The sequence below is a fragment of the Oryctolagus cuniculus genome, chromosome 8 (genome assembly GCF_051225735.1).
Source record: "Oryctolagus cuniculus isolate XC-2025 breed Fujian yellow rabbit chromosome 8, ASM5122573v1, whole genome shotgun sequence".
In the NCBI taxonomy this organism is placed as follows: Eukaryota; Metazoa; Chordata; class Mammalia; order Lagomorpha; family Leporidae; genus Oryctolagus; species Oryctolagus cuniculus.
Window position 1 is genome coordinate 65179167 of NC_142874.1, and position 18952 is coordinate 65198118.

Consider the following 18952-nt stretch of genomic DNA (forward strand, 5'->3'; position numbering starts at 1 on the left):
ATACTTTATTCTTTTTATCTGGGTAGTCTATCTTTAATTCTGACATTCAGTATATTAACAATTCCTCACAGATTTGTGTTATCTGTAGAAATAATGTTTGATGGAATCATAATAACCAATTAAGTAATTGAAAATTATGGGACTTATCTATTTAAAAAAAAACGGGTGGGCAATAATTCTTCATGTCATGGCTTATGTCATAGATTTTGAATAGTTTTACATGTGGTTTCCAATATTGGGCAAAATTTCTTATAACATTGAAATTTTCTAATTATATGCAATTTTTGGCAATATACTGCTTTTAATTTTAAAATATTACCTCTTATGGATTGATTTTTAGAAATATGAGTTTACATAACATTTTTACACTAGTTTCAACATTGTCACCTTAATAATTCTTAATCATCTAAATGCTTTATATAATCAACTATTAATTCACACTGTGATAGAATATACATGTTTTCTAGACTTGATTTTAAGTATGGATTGCAAACAAAATGCTATTTATGTATTCTCCCTAACTTCCCATTGTAGGATCAACTGACCAATTTTCAACAGCTCACCAAACAACTTCATGTTACTAAGGAGAACATAGAAACGGTAAGTGCAAATAACATTTAGTTTATCTGTTTATATAAACTAGAAGTTGTCACTGTAGTCTTATTTGTTTATATTAACGTAAACCAAAAACCACAAAAGAAAATCTGCAAAATTAAAATGAGTAAGTGCTACTCCTTTATATATATTTTTCACATTCAGCTCTATGTTGTAGTAGACAGTATTTTTTGGACATCTAATATTTTTATTTTTTTGTATTTAAGGTATAGAAATATCATATATACATATTTAGGGATATAGTGATTATTCTCACCATACCTTCCCTCCTGCCCACACTCCCTCTCTTCTTCCTCATCTCCTATTCTCACTCTTAATTTTTAAAAATTTATTTTCAACTAACTTTATACTCATAAGTTTAAAAGTACACTAAGTAAAGAGTTCAATAAATAGTATGAGGGGAAAAAACACTTCCTCAACAGTAGACAAGGGCTGTAAACAATCATTCAATCTCAAAATGTCAATTTTACTCCTATACATTGCATTTTAGATAGTCTATTAGTTAAAAACAGATCAAAGAAAACATATCATATTTGTCTTTTTGGATCTGGTTAATTTCACTAAATTTAATGGTTTCTAGTTGCATCCATTTTGTTGTAAAGACAGGATTTCATTTTTTTTTAATGCTGAGTAGTATTCCATAGTGTATGTATGCCATAATTTCTTTAGCCATTCATCAGCTGATGGACATTGGGTTGATTTGATATCTTAGCTATTATAAATTAGACGGCAGTGAAAATGGGAGTACAGATAACTCTTTCACATACTGATTTAATTTCCCTTACGTGAATTCCCAGGAGTGGGATGGCTGGGTCATATGGTAGATGTATTTTCAGCTTTCTGAAGTATCTCCATACTGTCTTCCACAGTGGCTGCACCAGTTTACATTTCTATCAACAGTGGACTAGGGTACCTTTTTCGCCACATCTTCACAAGCATTTACTGTTTGTTGATTTCTGTATAAGAGCTATTCTAACTGGGGCAAGGTGAAACTTCATTGTGGTTTTGATTTGTATTTCCCTGATGACTAGCGATATTGAGCCTTTTTTTTAATGTGTCTGTTGGCCTTCTGAATTTTCTCTTTTGAAAAATGTCTGTTTAAGTCCTTTGCCCATTTCTTAACTGGATTGTTTGTTTTATTATGGTTGAGTTTCTTGAGCTCTTTATAGATTCTGGATATTCAACCTTTATCAGTTTCATAGTTTACAAATATTTTATCCCATTCTGTCGGTTGCCTCTTTGTTGAGTGTTTCTTTAGCAATGAAAAGCTTCTCAGCTTGATGTAATCAATTGTCAGTTTTGTCAATACCTGTGCTTCTGGGGTCTTTTCCAAGAAATCTTTGCCTATGCCATTGTCTTGCAGAGTTTCCCCAATGTTCTCTAGTAATTTGATGGTATTGGGTCTTAGATTTAGGTGTTTGATCCATTTTGAGTGGATTTTTATAGGGCAGGGGTGTTGCTTTATACTTCTGCATGTAGAGATCAAATTTTCTCAGCACCATTTTTTGAAGATATGTCCTTGCTCAAAGGATTGAGTTTTAGCTCCTTTTTCAAAGATAAGTTGGTTGTAGTTGTGTGGATTGATTTCTGGAGTTTCTATTCTGTTACATTGGTTTACTCATCTGTGTTTGTGCCAGTATCAGGTTGCTTTGATTATAACTGTCCTGTAGTTTGTCTTGAAATCTGGTGTTATGATGCCTCTGCTTTGTTTTTGTTGTATAAGATTGCTTTAGCTATTCAGGGTCTCTGAAGTTTCCATATGAAATTAGCATCATTTTTTTTCTAGATCTGAGAAGAATTTCATTGATATTTTGATTCAGTTGCATTGAATCCTGAAATTGTTTTTGGAACTATGGACATTTTGATCGTATTGATTCTTCCAATCCATAAAATGGAATATTTTTTCTATTTTTTGTGTCGTCTGTTACTTTAATGTTTTATAATGTCCTCCTTGATTAAATTTATTCCAAGGTATTTAATTTATCTGTAGCTATTGTGAACAGGATTGATCTTAGAAGTTCTGGAAGTTCTTTCTTGGCCATGGCATTGTCTGTGTGTGCAAAGGCTGTTGATTTTTGTGTTAACTTTATATCCTGCCACTTTTCCATATTCTTTTATGAATTCCAATGGTATTTTAGTGGAGTCTTTTGGTTTCCCTATATATAGCATCATGTTATCTGCAAATAAGGAATAGTTTGGCTTCCTCCTTTCCAATTTGTATAATTTTTTTTTTCCTAATGGCTCTAGCTAAATTGGTGCAAGACTATATATTGAAGTAATAGAGAGAGTGGACATGCCTGCATGGTTCCAGATCTTGGTGGGAATGCTTTCCATTTTTCCCTATTTAATAAGATGCTGTCTGAATTTTTTGTCAGAAATTGCCTTGATTGTGTTGAGGAATGTTCCTTCTATACCCAATTTGCTTAAAGGTTTCATCATGAAAGGATGTTATATTTTATGAAATTCTTTCTCTGCATCCATTGAAATGATCATGTGGGTTTTTTGAAATTGTATTTAAATTATACAGGTTTCATGTATTTCATATATACAGATTTAAGAAAATAGTGATCCTTACCCCCCACCCTCCCTCTGCTCATGCTCCAACCCTCTTCCTCCTCCCTCTCACATTCCCATGCATAATTTTTACAAAAATCTGTTTTCAGTTTACTTAATGATCATATAGTTAACCCTTCACTAAATAAGAGTTCAACAAATTGTATGAAGAAAGAATAAAACCATGTTCTTCAACAGAAGACAAGAGAGGTAAAAAAAATCAAGTTTCAAAATGTCTGTTTCACTCCAATACATTACATTTTAGGTGCCCTATTTATTACCTCAGATCAAGGAAAACATATTTTTCAGTTTCTTAATGTGAGGTATCACATTTCTTGATTTGTGGATGTTGAACCGTCCCTGAATACCTGGGATAAATCCCACTTGGTCTGGGTGAATGATCTTTCAGATATGTTGTAGGATTCAATTAGCTCATATTTTGTTGGGATTTTTGCATCTATGTTCATCAGGGATATTAGTTCTCTTTCCTTGTTGTTTCTTATTCTGATTTAGGAATTAAGGTGATGCTCTTATCATAGAAAGAAGTTGGGAGGATTTCCTCCCTGTCAATCAATTTGAATCTTTTTTTTTTTATTAGTTGGGCCAATGGTATATCAGTTTTGTTTATTTTTTCAAAAGACAACTGTTCATTTCACTGATATTTTTGCATTTTTGTTTCAATTTTATTTATTTATTCTCAAATTTTAATTAGTTCTTTCCTCCTACTAATTTTGAGTTTGTTGTTTTCCTAGATCCTTGAGATACATTGACAGCTCATTTATTTGGTGCCTTGCCAATTTCTTGATGTAGGCACCTATTGCTATAAAATTCCCTCTTAACACTGCTTTTGCTGTATCCCATAAGTTTTGATATGTTGTATTGGCATCTTCATTTATTTCCAGAAATTTTTTGATTTCATCTGTGACCCACTGTTCTTTCAGGAGCATGTTCTCCATGTGTTTGTATATATTCTAGACATTCTTGAATTGTTAATTTTCAGCTTCTTTCCATTGTGGTCAGAAAAGATGCATGATAATGATTTTGATTTTTTTGAATTTGCTGAGACTTGCTTTATGGCCTAGCATATGGTCTATCCTAGAGAAGGTTACATGCACTAATGTAAAGAATGTGTATTCTTCATCTGTGGGATGAAAAGTTCTGAAGATATTAGTTAGGTCCATTTCGTCCATAATGTTGATTAGTTCTGTATTTTTGTCGTTTTTATGTTTAGTTGATCTGTCCATTGGTGAAAGTGGGTTGTTGAAGTCCTCTATTACTATTGTATTGGAGTCTTTGTCTCCCCTTAAATCCATTAACATTTGTTTTAAATAGCCAGGCACCCTGGCTTTGGGTGCATATACATTTATTATAGTCACATCATTCTTTTGAATTGATCTCTTTATCATTATATAATGCACTTCTTTGTCACTTTTAACAGTTTTTGTCTTGATGTCTTTTTTTTGATATTAGGATGGCTACAACTATTTTTTTGCTTTCTGTTAGCTTGCAGTATCTTTTTCCTTGCTTTTACTTTCAGCCTGCAGGTATCTTTGTTGGAGAGGTGTATTTCTTGTAGCCAGCAGATGAGTGGGCTTTATTTTTTGATCCATTCAGCCAGTCTATTTTTTAACTGGAGAGGTGAGGCTATTTACATTCAAGTTTATGATTTAGAAATAATGACTTCCCCCCTGCTATTTTTCCATAATGTCCCTATTGTTCACCTTGGATTTTCATTGTACTTTTACTATTAGATTTTCTGCCTTTGCATTCTTTCATAATGATGACTTTTTTCTGTGTTTCTATGTATATCACATCCTTAAGTATCATTTGTGTTTTTTCCTTTTTTTTATTTAATGAGCATAAATTTCCAAAGTACAGCTTATGATTTACAATAGCTTCCTCCCCCCTGTAACTTCCCTCCCACCCACAACGCTCCCCTCTACCACTCCCTCTCCCCTTCCCCTTCACATCACGATTAATTTTCAATTATCTTTATATACAGAAGATCAATTTAGCGTATGTTAAGTAAAGATTTCCACATTTTGCTCCCACACAGAAACACAAAGTGTAAAATACTATTTGAGTACTAGTTATAGCATTAATTAAACACCTAAGAGTAATTGTGTATTAATTACAGAGTTCAACCAATAGTTTTAAGTAGAATATAAAATGCATCTTTTGTGTTGTTGTGGCTTCCCCCCCACCAACCTCCCTCCCTCCCATGGCCCTCCCCTCACCCACTCCCTCTCCCATCCCGCCCTTCATCACATTTCATTTTCAATTACCTTCATTCATTTGTAAGGCTAGATAAGTGGAGACAAATTCTTTCAATTTCTACTTGTCAGGGAAGATCTTTATTTCACCTTCATTCATAAATGAGAGCTTTGCGGGGTGCAGTATTCTAGCTTGGCAGGTTTTTTTCTCTTAAGGCTTGGACTGTGTCTCGCCATTCTCTTCTAGCCTGTAGGGTGATGAGACATCAGCTGTTAGTCTAATTGGAGATCCTCTGAAAGCAATCTGAAGTTTCTCCTGTGTACATTTTAGAATCTTTTCTTTATATTTTACTGTGGAAATTTTGGCTACAGTGTGTCATGGTGATCTTTTCTAGTCATTTCTATTTGAATTCTATGTGCCTCAGATATTTGGACGTCCCTTTCTTTTTGCAAATTGGGGAAATTTTCTGTAATTATTTCACTGAGTAGGACTTCTAATCAATTCTCTTTCCAGACCTTCAGGACTCCTAATATTCATATATCAGTTCATTTGATAGTAACCCACAAATCTCCAACACTGTTTTAAATTTTTCTTTTTTGTCTGACTGTAAAATTTCCATAGAATTGTCTTCTAACTCAGATATTTTTTCTTCTGCCTCACCACATCTGTTGTTAAGGCTTTCCACTGCATTTTTTATTTGATGTATTGAACTCTTCCTTTCTAATATTTCATTTTGATTTCTCTTTAAAAATCTCAATTTCATGGGCAAATTTTCATTCATGTCATATATGGATTTCTTTAATTCATGGATTTTCTTCTGATTGTTTCAGACCATGATTAATCCTATGATTAATCTTGAATTCCATTTCTGGCATTTTATCAATGTCTACATCTTCCTCTTCTAGTATTGAAGTGTTGATATGTTCTTGTGGTGCATCATTTTGTCTCCCTTATTTTTGTTTCTTGAATGTCCATGTTTATTTTTAGACATTTGTGGAGATCCTTGTTGGTTTTGTACTCTGATGTCTTTAGTCTTTCAACTATGCCTCTGTGGCTTAGTAGAGTGTCTGCTCTTTCAGTGAATACCCAGAAGCATGTGCTGGGTGTGGCCAGGGAGCTCTGGCCAGTGCTCCAGGGTTGGGCAAGTATCCACAGTGACACTCATATTGGGCATCATAGATTTCCTACTTTTTATCAGCAAGAATGGTTTGATCACCTCTGTTTTCATAGTCACACCCTCATCTGCTCTCTTCCAAGGTGATAGATGCCCCCAGGTTTTAGCCCACAATCAGTGCAGTACTCATTTGCAGTTCCATAAAAACTGAACAAAGGATCTTTGCAGTCCTCAGTGTGAGTACAGATCCAATTGCAGTGACCCATCCCAAGCAATCAGGGAGCTCTGAGCATGTTAAGCTGCTCACAGTGATTGTCCAGAGACCCAGCTAACCCTGCACCCTTTCAGTCAGTCACAGAATTCCCAAAGTCTCAGCACACAGGCTCCCACAGACATAGGGTATGGATGATCCCCTGTAGCCCACTTATCTGTCCCTTCCACAGAGAAGCAGAGACATTTCCAGAGCCAGCTGCCTGTGGTGCTCCGCCTATGTGGTTTGAACCCCAGAGCTTGTGGTATGTTGAGAGGTTGGGAAACCTCACAATCTTATGTGGGTCCCCAGCTCCCTGTCTGTCAATCCTCGCAGCCAAGCTCAAAGTCAATGGGGAATGCAATTTTTTCCCTCTAGTAAAAATCCCTGGATCACTGTGTGGACAAGAGCCACCAATTGTAGCCCCTTCTTATTTCACAGTGGTGCTTCTTGCCACTGGTTACTGAGTGCGCGCACTGAAGCTGCTGCTGTAGCTACTGACAGGATGGCCTCTTGTTTTGGCTGATTTCTGGGCATGCACACAAGAGCTGACACAGATGCTACATATTTCCAAAATGGCACTCACCTTCTCTCAGATGGTTGCTAGCTGCCATTGTGGGGGTTATGGGGAGAGAGAAACATGCCCCTTTTTTCCTCTAAGTTAGCAGGTGCCTATTTGTCCCCCACAAGGCTCCAGTCCAGATTCATACCAGGCTCTCCCCCAACCTGGCACAGGCTTCTGCAATCTGATCTCACTTCACTCTCCAAACCTGGAGCTCTCTCAGACTCTTGGCTGCTGGGGTCCTGTGCTGTGTCCATGCTCATGCTGCATATCTTCACCCTCTACATAGATCCACATCATCCATCTTCCTTCCATAGTGTTTCCACTGCAGTTTTCTCCCTAACTGTCCCCTGAGAATGCACTCTCTCCATTTTTTTTTTTAAACTATGTTCCCCTAGCATAGAGCAATAAGCTCCTTCCCTATTCCACCATCTTCGAATCTTAGACATCTACTTTATATCCATCTCAGGTATATCCTAATCTGAAAAGTCTCCAAGTTTTTAGTAAGTTCTCCTAAGAGTAATCTAGATGTGACTGCCTCAACAGTAGAGAACACAATTAGTTCTTTATATTTCATCTAGCACAGTTCCAGGTATATAAAAAAAAAATCTATGCAACTAATGAATAAATAGCTCATTTCTTTAAAAATAATGGGAAATTAAGAACCATGTGTTAGTTAATTAAATACCAGGACTAACTTTAATACACATAAATTTCCCTGTAATTATTTCCCCACCACATGTTAGCCCTCCCAGTTCTGCTCTTGCCTTTTTATTCTTTCACTTCTCTTTTGTTTCCTTTACCTGTTGGAATTTTATTTTTACTTAATTGTTACGTAATAGGGTTATGACACCCTAGGTAATTCTTTTCTTTCCTTTCTCTGTTCTTTCTTGGTTACTCTACTACTTCTTGTTAGTACCTAATAAGAATGTCTTTAAGAGTGGAATTGTGCCATCAAAACTAAGTGACTTTATTTTACTTTAAAAACTTTTCCCATCTAAAAATGTTATTAAGCAGAGTTCTCCCTATTTGACTCATGTATACATTTATAATTTCTAAATCCTTACAGTTTTGGATACTAAGAATTTTTCAGTACCAGTAAAGTACCCCAGAAAAAAATAATTACTGATTATCAGTCAGAAAGGTGTTTCTTAATTCAGTAGATTTCTATTTGAAAATAATGCTATAACCAACATTATCATTATCATTTCTTTATCTTGTAGTATTATAGGAATGATATAACCATTTAAAATTCCTAATATATAAATTCATAATTCGTAATTTCAGGCATAAGTAAAGGTACAATAGAAATAATAAAAGAATAGCAGCATGGGTAAAATAAAGTTTGTTGTAAAGAGTAAAGACTGTGCAGATGATCAAAATAAAGGAAAATGGCTTAGAGAAATTTTAAAATTTGGGTTTTTCTTAGTACACGTAATGTACATTAACTATACTGCTGAATTTTAAATCAAGTGAGATGAGGGACCCAATATGGCCAAATAGAGAAACCCATCATTCGTTTGTTCCTCCACAGAGAGCTATCCATATACCAAGTAGCTAACTGCATTTTGAGGTGAGTGCTCTGTGGAGAATCCTGGAGCTTATCAAAGGAGACACAGAAAGTGCATAGGACACAGAAGTGTGGGGTAGGAACATAAAAAGAGGAACAAAGAGCTCTGGCAACAAAGATCCTGGCTCTATAACCTGGGCAACTAACTACTGTGAAGAAAGGGTGAACAGGAGAACTTCGACAGAATCCATATCTAGCACCACTGAGCAGTGGCAACATCAGCTATACTAGGAATCCAAAGTTAGGACATACTTGATCCCAGCAAGGGGAGCTATCATAGCCTTGGTTCAGAGAAGCTACTCACATTGTCTCTCCAGAAACTCTCAGATCACTGGCTGCAGTGATGTGGTGCCATCTTGAGAGAGGGATCACTCTTGAATTCATGCTGCCTCAAGGGGTCAGAAGAGCTTGGATATCCTCACATCTCAGGAACTCACAGACCTTCCACTGTACCAGCAAAAAGAGCACAGCCTCATAAACTACTAACTGCAGCAGCAACAGTGACTACATCTTCACGCAGTGTTCTGCACTACACTGGACAGGGAGTTTGGCACAACAGGGATGATCCTGCTCACTAAACTTAGAAAGCAGGGTACTTGCCTTGCAGTCTTGAGGCTGTCCCCCTGTACTCTCTCACTCCTCTCAGAACAGTGCACAGCAGCCATGCATTGGGATTGAGCCTTAGCCCCACTACAACACTTCCCAAGACTGCCCCTGCTTTGGGGTAGTCATTGGTCATAAACAAAATTGCCCAAGCTGTTCAACTCCTGTCTCTAACAGGTTTCAACTTTGGTGAGCAGCCCAGACTCCAGCCCATTGCTCCAGGTTTAGTAGGCACAATTGGTCATGTACTCTCTGACAGGTTGTTTATGTCTTGTTCTTCAGTAAGCCTGGCTTTGATGAGCCTTACAGGCTCCTGCCCCACTGTGGGCCAAGGCTGCCTTAGCTTTGGTGAGAGTGTTTTAATGCATAACTTTGCCTGTGCTGTGTGATTCCCTTCTCCAGCACATCCTAGCTCTGGTGAGAGTACCGGACTCCAGTCCCTTCATAGCCTGGGTCTGGCCTTCTTTGGTTCATTCATACCTGTGTAGGCTGTGTTACGCCCTGGCCCCCTTCTCCATCAGACCCCAACTTTGGTGAATACACCTTACTCTAGCCCTGAAACAACCTTAGTCTGCTGCAACTGTGGTTAGTACAGTTGTTGGTGTACACCTGCCTGGGCTATACTTCTACTTCCAACAGGCCCTCTTTGGTGAACACCCTAGACTGCAGTCTCACTGTGGCCTGAGGTACCTCAGCTTCAGAAGATGTGATTAGTCACACATTCTGGCCTGAATTGCCTGGCTCCCTTCTCCAATCTGCCTCAGCTTTGGTGAGTGCTGTATACGCCAGCCCCACAGTGACCCAGGTGCACCCCAGATTTGATGGAAGTGGTTGGTTCTATATACCCACCTGAGTTTCAGGGCTCCTTTATTTAGCTCACCTTTATTTTATTGAATGCTTGAGACTCCCGCCCCAACAGTGCTCACTCTGATTCTGGTGGGCAAAATTAGAGCACAAACACGTAAAACAAAGGCCTGATGCTGCCAACACCACTGAGGTCCAGACACACATGCTGAGAGTGAAAGGAACCCCCTACCACCAAGCCACTGCAGCCAAAGTCATCATTAACAATGGAAGAAAATACAGGGAGATTACACTTCAGCATGTAACTGAAACTAAAAGAAATTATTCACAAACTATTCCACTGATAAAGGATTAATAACCAGAATGTATAAAGAGATTAAGAAACTCCACAACAACAAAACAAACAGCTGAGATAAGAAATAGGCCAAGGACTTAAACAGATATTTTTCAAAAGAGGAAATAGAAATGGCCAATTAGATTTTCCTCTAAGATAAAGAGCAAGGCAAAGATACCTATTCTTACCACTTATACTCAACATCATAGTGAAAGTCCTACCAAGAGCAATTAAGAAAACAATAAGACATTCAGATTAGGAAAGAAGAATTCAAATTATCTCTTTGTCATAACATGAATTTTTATTTTTTATTTTTTTGACAGGCAGAGTGGACAGTGAGAGAGAGAGACAGAGAGAAAGGTCTTCCTTTGCCGTTGGTTCACCCTCCAATGGCCGCCGCGGCCGGCACGCTGCGGCCAGCGCACCGCGCTGATCCAATGGCAGGAGCCAGGTGCGTCTCCTGGTCTCCCATGGGGTGCAGGGCCCAAACACTTGGGCCATCCTCCACTGCACTCCCTGGCCACAGCAGAGAGCTGGCCTGGAAGAGGGGCAACCGGGACAGAATCCTGCGCCCTGACCGGGACTAGAACCCGGTGTGCCGGCACGGCAAGGTGGAGGATCAACCTAGTGAGCTGCGGTGCCAGCCCATAACATGAATATTTTTTAAAAGATTGTTTATTTTGAAAGAGTTACAGAGGGAGAGAGTGAGAGAACTTCCATCTGCTGGTTCATTCCCCAGATGGCGGCCAAATCCAGGAGCTTCTGGGTGCCAGGGGCCCAAACACATGGGCTATCTTCTACTGCTTTTCCCAGGCCATTAGCAGGGAGCTGGATGGCAAATGGAGAATCTGTTAGAAGAATTGTCACCAAAATGGATTGGTGGCATCGTAGGCAGTAGCTTTACTCTCTGGCACAATCATGGCCCCTGTGATATGATTTTATACATAGAAATCCTTAGTAATTCCAACAGAAAACTTAGCAGTAATAACAAATTCTGTACAATTATAGCAACAGTAGAGTTGCAGTTGAAATCAACATTCAAAGATCATTTGCATTTCTGTTCACTAACAACAAATTATCTGAAAAACTAATTAAGAAAATGATCCCATTTATGATAGCACCAAAGAGAGTAAAGTGTAGGAATAAGCGGAACTAAGCAGATAACACTTGTATACTGAAAACTTCAAAACATTAATGAAAGATATTTTATTTTTGACATGAAGGGCATATTTTATTTTTAAAATTGTGAAAGAAATTTTGAAAACCTGTAGTTTGCAAAAGAATGAGAAACCAAAGATCAGTGAATATAATGGAAAGAAATACCATGCTCAAGGATTGCAAAAGGTAATATTGGTAAAATATCGATATACTCAAGAAATCCACAGATTCAATATACTCTCTGTCAAAATCCCTATGGCATTTTTTACAGAAATATAAAAATTCCTGAAATTCTTGTGGAATTATAGAAGACCAAAAATAACAAAATTAATTTTGAGAAAAAGTATCAAAGCTGAAGCTGTCTCACTTCCTCATTTCAAAATATATTAGTCTTGAAGTAGGTATTTGTTGCAGCAGTTAAGATCATGTTTGGGATTCTTCATTTCACATCAGAGTGCCTGGATATAAGTCTTCACTCCTCTATGATTCCAGCTTCTTGCCAATGTGTTTAGTACAAAGCAGCAGGTGATGACTCAAGAAGATGCGTCCCTGAGCCCACATGCGAGACATGCCAGATTGAATCCCTGGCTCCTTACTTCAGCCTGGCCCGGCCCTTGCTGTTGTGGGCATTTTTGTAGTAAATCAGGAAATGGGTGATCTTTTCAGCTCCCCCGTCTCTCTGCCTTTTAAATAAGTATTTAAGTCAAACTATACTAAAAGATTTATTAAAACAAAATATATAATATGTGTATATTATAAAATTATATATTATAAAATATAACACTACAGTTCTGAAAAAAGTAATGGTACCAGCATAAAGACTTACAGGCCAATGAAACAGAAGGAGGGTCCAATATTAAACCATAAATACACTGTCAGCTGATCTTCAATAAGGATATGAAGAAAATCCAATGAAGGAAAAGAGCTAGTTTTCAATAAACGGTGTTGGAAAATCTGAATGTCTATGTTTGAAGTAATAAAATTGGATCCTTATTCTTTAGCATATACAAAATTTAACTCAAACTGGATTAAAAACTTGAGATCTATACTAGTAGAATGCCTACAAGGAAACCTAGGGAAAAACCTTTATGACACTGGTGTTTACAATGATCTCATGGATATGGCACCAAAAGCACAGTGTCAAAAATAAAAATTAAGTAGGACTCACTCAGCCAAAAAACCTTCTGTATAGCAAAGGTGATAATCAGCACAGTGAAGAGGCAGAATGCAGAATGGGAAAAAATATGTATTTGCAAACCATGTATTCAGTAAGGAAGTAATCTCTAAAATATTTAAGGAATTTTAATACTCAATAATAAACACTAATATATCAATTTTAAAACATACTAAATAGTTAAAGAGATGCCTCTTCAAGGGTAACATACAAATCGACAATTGGCATATGAAGAAAATACTCAGTAATCTTTTGGAAAATACAAACAAATCTCACTGTACCACACACCTTTTCAATGGCTACTGTATGTTGGTTTGGATGTGGACAAATATTAACCCTTGAACACTGCAGGTGGGAATGCAAAATGTTTCAGCTGATGTGGAATGCAGTGCAGAACTTTAAAAAAAAAAACTAAAAAAAAAAAAAAGGGTGACCATATGATCCAGCAGTCCCACTTGCAAGTACTTATCTAGAAGTGACATTAGGATCTTGAAGATTTACTGGCACTCCTATGTCCATTGCACCAGTATTAATAGCATCCAAAATATGGAAAACAGTCTAAATATCCATTAAGGAACAATAGATAAAATATATGTACAAAGAATATCATCAGTCCTTTTAAAAATTAGGAAATTTGGCAATATGTGTCATCATGACTGAACCTGCAAGACACTATTCTAAGTGAAATAAATTGGTCACAGAAAGCCAAACACTGCATAATTCTACTTGTGATTGGAATGGTTGCTAGTAAGGTCTAGGTTTAGGAAATCGTGAGGAGTTACTAATAAATTAATGTGAATTTTCAGTCGATGAAAAATGGATAACCTCTAGAGATCTTGTGTAATGTACCAATAATCAACAATATGTTATATACTTAAAAACTTGTTAGAATAGTATATTCCACCTAAAAAATCTCATAACAATAAAATTAAATCTTCTTTATAAATGCAAATTAATAATATATCACAGATAAAATACCCTGACTGTAATGGTACATAAAACTGTGTTTATGGGCCAGCATTGTTGCATTGCAAGTTATGATCTCTCTCTCTCTCCCCTTTTCTCCCCTCTTCTCCCCTCCTTCTTTCTCTGTAACTCTGCCTTTTAAATAAAATCTTTTTTGAAAAAAAAAAAAAGCTATGTTTGAGTTGGCATTGTGGCTCAACAGATTAAGCTGCCACCTGCAATGCTGGCTTCCCATATGGTACCAGTTCAAGTCCCCAGCCACTCAATATCCTACCCAGCTCCTTGCTATATGCCTGCAAAAGCAGTGGAAGAAAATCCAAATATTTAAGCCTCTGCACCCAGATAGGAGACCTGGTTGGATTTCTAGCTCCTGAATTTGGCTTTGCCCAGCCCTGGCCATTGCAGCCAACAGGTAGAATATCTCCCTCTCTTTCTCTCTTTTCCTCTGCCTCTCTCCCTCTCCTTCTCCTTTTCCCTCTTCCTCTCCCTTTTCTAGATGTCTTTTAAGGAAATAAATAAATCTTTAAAAACAAGATCAAAGTATCTTTTAAAACTTTATTGTTGTTATGCCCTTTGATAAATTGAAATTTCATACTTCCTAGATGGTCTCTTTACTGGGAAATCATATTCTGGGTTTTTTTTTTTTTTTTTTGAGATTTGCTCTTCTCCATAAGATCATTCAAAATATGTACTAATTGCATACTAATATCTTTTCACTAATATAAGTATTGTAAATTATGAAAGAAACATACATCATCTGTAAAACATGTCTACTTGGTAAAGCAGAACTAACAGGAAGTAGTGTTAAATAAGGTGCTAATATAGATGATAATTAAAAGGAATATTTCCCTAGACTTTTATGGATCTCCAAATTCTAGCCTATTAATATATTACATAAATTTTTATGGTCCCAAGTATAGTACAATAAATCCATATTCAGATATAGTTGTTGAGTTCTTACTAGGTTTGCTGGCAAGTTAGGCTAGCTAACTTGCTTCCCATCACTAGATTTTTAAGATGCATAATTCCAATTTATCCCTCTTCTAATATATTTGAGGCCATCTGATATAATTAAAACACAAGCACTAATTATGCTAGTACCAAAATAGTAGTATACTTATATATAATAAAACACTGATAATACATTTTAGAAGTCACAGATGTAAATCAATTTGGGTTGAAATTGTTAATCTATGGGCAGGGGTGATGATAGGGTAAGAATCACTATGTTCCTGAATTTATATATATGAAATTTGTGTACCTTAAATAACAGGTTTCTAGGTTAAAAAAAATTGTTGATCCAGCTTCATAGGAGAATTTGAAAAGATACTAAAGGTCATCTGTTCCCCCAAATAACAGCTATCCTCTGTTAGAAGGTGATCATCTTGCCTTTGCTTTGAATATCCCCTTTAAGAGATTTTATCACTTCCCAAAAGAGCCTCTTCCTTTGAACTCTGACCATTAAAAAGCTAAAATCTGTCATTGGGTTTCTTCCCACTCATACATAGTTTTTCCTTTTGGAGCAATACGAAGCAAGCTCAAGACAATCTTTAAATTGTGTACAATGATTATATCTCCCCAAATTCATGTTCATAACTTAACAAAAAATAACACTTTTTCTCTGCTGTTCATATCACATTCAACACAAAACACTTCTGTAACTGGTTGTATATATTTTCCCCCGTACTGAGTTTTACAGTCGATACAACTGGGTGTCCTATGATTAATTCAATTCTATCACATTCTACTTGGAATTGGAATCAGAGCTCACGAATTCTGGGCTTAATTTTCACAAGACTGCCCCATTAAAATTCCAATCACATATCTAGGCTTCCAGAAATTCTAACTAACAAGATGAAAAGTGAGGGTTCCTGGGACCTTCTCCCCCATTCTGATCATTTACAAGACTGGTTCATAGAACTGAGAAGTGTGCTTTTTTCACATTTGCCAGCATTTTAAAGCATACACAAGAAGTACAAATGAACAGCCCAATGGAAAAATACATTGGACAAGATACAGGGATACAGGTATACAGCCTCTTCCAGAACCATCATCCTCCTGGTATCTCCATGTGTTCAGCAATCCTCAGGCACTCTAAACCCATCCATTTAGGTTCTTAGGGATATTTCAGTATTTTGGCATGAATGCTTTAAAACATTTACCATTAGTGATCAACTCAGCCTTCAGCCCCTTTCTCTCCTTGGAGTCTGAGGAGGGCTGAAAATTACATTATCACCATATCACATTACCCCAGTACCCAATGTTACTACTAATTGTTTTGTTTGATTTCTTAACTCTTCTTGTGTAGTATTATACTTATTATTCTTTCCACCTTTTGGTGATTGTGATAGTTGGTCTCTTAAACTGTGGTCTATGAATTACATACTAAATTCTGGTCTTTAGTAATTTATTTTTCCCAAATAATCATAAAGATAAAATCTTGGGCTTTCTTTCATGTTTCAGTAAGGGCATTCACTCATTCATTCCTCAAAGTTATAGGTGCCTAAATGTATTAAACCATGGACCAGGCACTTAAGAGTTCTGGGAGAGGCTGATACTACAATAAAAAAAAAAAAAAGCCTTCTTAGTGTAGCCAGAAATATATAAACTTTAGTTTAATGCATTTGCACTATAAAGGTATGTATAAAATTTTACTAAAATACAAAAAGGAAGTGGTTAATTCTGCCTGACAGTGAGTGGGCCACAGAACATGTTGTGGGATGAAGACCAGGCAAAGAGAAATATAATAGTATATTGAAAATATGAAGCTAGGGGCAGGCTTTTGCCATAGCAGTTAAGATGCTACTTGGGATGTCTGTTCCCCCTATCAGAATGTCTGCGCTGGAGTCTTCCTTCACTCATGAATCCAGCTTTCTGCTAATGCTCACCCTGGGAAGCACCAGGTGATGGCTCAAAGTAGGGTCCCCACTATCCCTGTGAGAGACCTGGCCTGAGTTCCTGGTTCTTGGCTTTGGGCTGAGTTTTGGTTATTGCAGACATTTGCGGGGAGTGAATCAGCAAATGGAAGGACCGTCTCCTATATCTCAAAATTTAAAAGAATGTAAAGTAAATGAAATTGGATAGAGCATGAGAGAAGCACAGTGAAAGCTGATTTAGTGACTTTAGTTGGAGAAATGTAAGCACCATCTATTGGGGCAGATGGAGATGGAAAGCAAGGCTTCTCCGTCAGGGTGTTTGTTGTGATCCTTAAGGTTAAGACTGCTTGGGATGCCTACATCCCATATGAGGGGTTGGTTTGGGTCCTGACTCCTCTGCTTCCAACTCATCTCTCTGATAATGTGCCTGGGAGGCAGCAGATAATGGCTCAGGTACTTGAGTCCCTGCCACTGACATTGGAGACCTAGATGGATTTCCTGGCTCCTGGATTTGGCCTGGCCCAGCTCTGGCTGTTGCAACCATTTGGGACATGAACTAGTGGATGAGATCTCTCTGTCTCTCTCTGTCTCTCTCTCTCTTCAGATAAATTGATCAATCATTTTAAAAAAAGATTATAAGTCAGGAGGTAACTATAATATGTCTGCAAAGGGATAAAGAATTTGTATCAGCATGGTAAAATCAGTACTTACAGAAAAAAAAAAATCAGTCCCCTTAGCAGAAGATTTTCTACACTTAGATTACAATTTCCTATCTTACTTTGGATCTCTCCATAAGCCAAACTTGAGGAAAAGATTCCAAAACATGTTATTTATTTAGGAAGCCATACTAGGAAGCACAGATAGAACAGTGGGAAGTGAGACCAAGAAGGAAAGAAATGGCAGCCAATGAAAGGGTTTCTAAAAGTTAAGTATGTTAACACTCTGAGTACTTGAACCCTAATCCCTCTGAAAGCCAGTATAGAACACAGACCTGAGTTATTCCACCCATGTGACAAGGGAGTTGTTTATATACCAATTCCCTCCAGTCAAATAGGCTGCTCCAAAGCGGAGTGGGCCATTAATTCTACCATACGTGTACCCTTCTACGCAAACAGGTAGATGAAGAGAGGACATTCAGATAGCCAAAGAGAGCCGTAGACCCCAGAAATGCAGCTGTAGGTAGTTTGATGCAACTCTCCACTGAGGTAGTAAAGACAAGGAAAGGCCGCACGGTTACATTTTACCCTCAAATACATCTAATCGTTATCATGAATCTCACTTCATGTTTTATTCTGTTTATATGTTACTTATTTAAGCTATAGTCAATCTTTGAAGCTATAATTCTTAAATATTCTGTTAATAACTGCTTTTTTTTTTTTCTTACGGCAGACTAACCAACACTTTCTGAAGACTATGACTGAACAGAATGTAGAAATTGAACAACTCCGAAAACAACTTCGGTATTTTCAAAAATGTTTTTTTCTTTAGAAGAACTGATAATGTCATAACTTTTCCCATGAGTGTTTTTTTCCCTTCATTTTATTAAGCTTCTATCAATGGCTTTTTGTAATATAAATCTGTTGGGATGGTAAGAAACTGAAGAGGATGTAACTTTAGTACAGGGTACTTAAATAAGTTCATGGAAAATGAAATTAGAAGTTTATCCTTATTATAAAAAATATTTTGAAAATCATGTATAAAGGGTTTTCTGAAAGTTCATGGAAACTCATATCAAAAACTATACATGGGGGCCAGCACTATGGGGTAGCGGGTAAAGCTTCCACCTGCTCTGCCAGCATCCCATATGGGCACTGGTTTAAGCCCACACTGCTCTACTTCTGGTCCAGCTTCCTACTAATGTGCCTGGGAAAGCAGCAGAAGATATCCAAAGTTCTTATGTCCCCATACCCACTTGGGAAACTTGGAAGAAGCTCCAGGCTCCTAGCTTTGGATTGGCCCAGCTGCAGCCATTGCAGCCATTTGAGGAGTAAACCAGCGGATAGAAGACTGATCTCTCTCTCTCTCTCTCTTTCTCTCACTCAGTGCCTCTGCCTCTCTCTAAATCTGCCTTTCAAATAAATAAATAAATCTTTAAAAAAACTATATGGATTTAAATTTTCTTACACTAAAGTAAACTTTAATGCTATTTTTCGTGAACA

General features: G+C 37.2%; 1 protein-coding gene across 7 annotated transcripts in view; it reads left to right on the plus strand.

Annotated features, from left to right (window-relative positions):
* The window catches only part of SCLT1 (sodium channel and clathrin linker 1), a 265393-nt gene that overhangs the window by 88255 nt on the left and 158186 nt on the right, over positions 1-18952 (plus strand). For all 7 annotated transcript variants that reach the window (XR_016211963.1, XR_016211964.1, XM_017347573.4 and 4 more), the window contains 2 exons: positions 535-600; positions 18183-18253. Coding sequence is in view for 5 of the 7 variants with exons in the window: in XM_017347573.4 (XP_017203062.3) it covers positions 535-600; positions 18183-18253 (137 nt within the window). In the remaining 2 variants the exon portion in view is untranslated. The remainder of the gene's footprint in view (positions 1-534; positions 601-18182; positions 18254-18952) is intronic.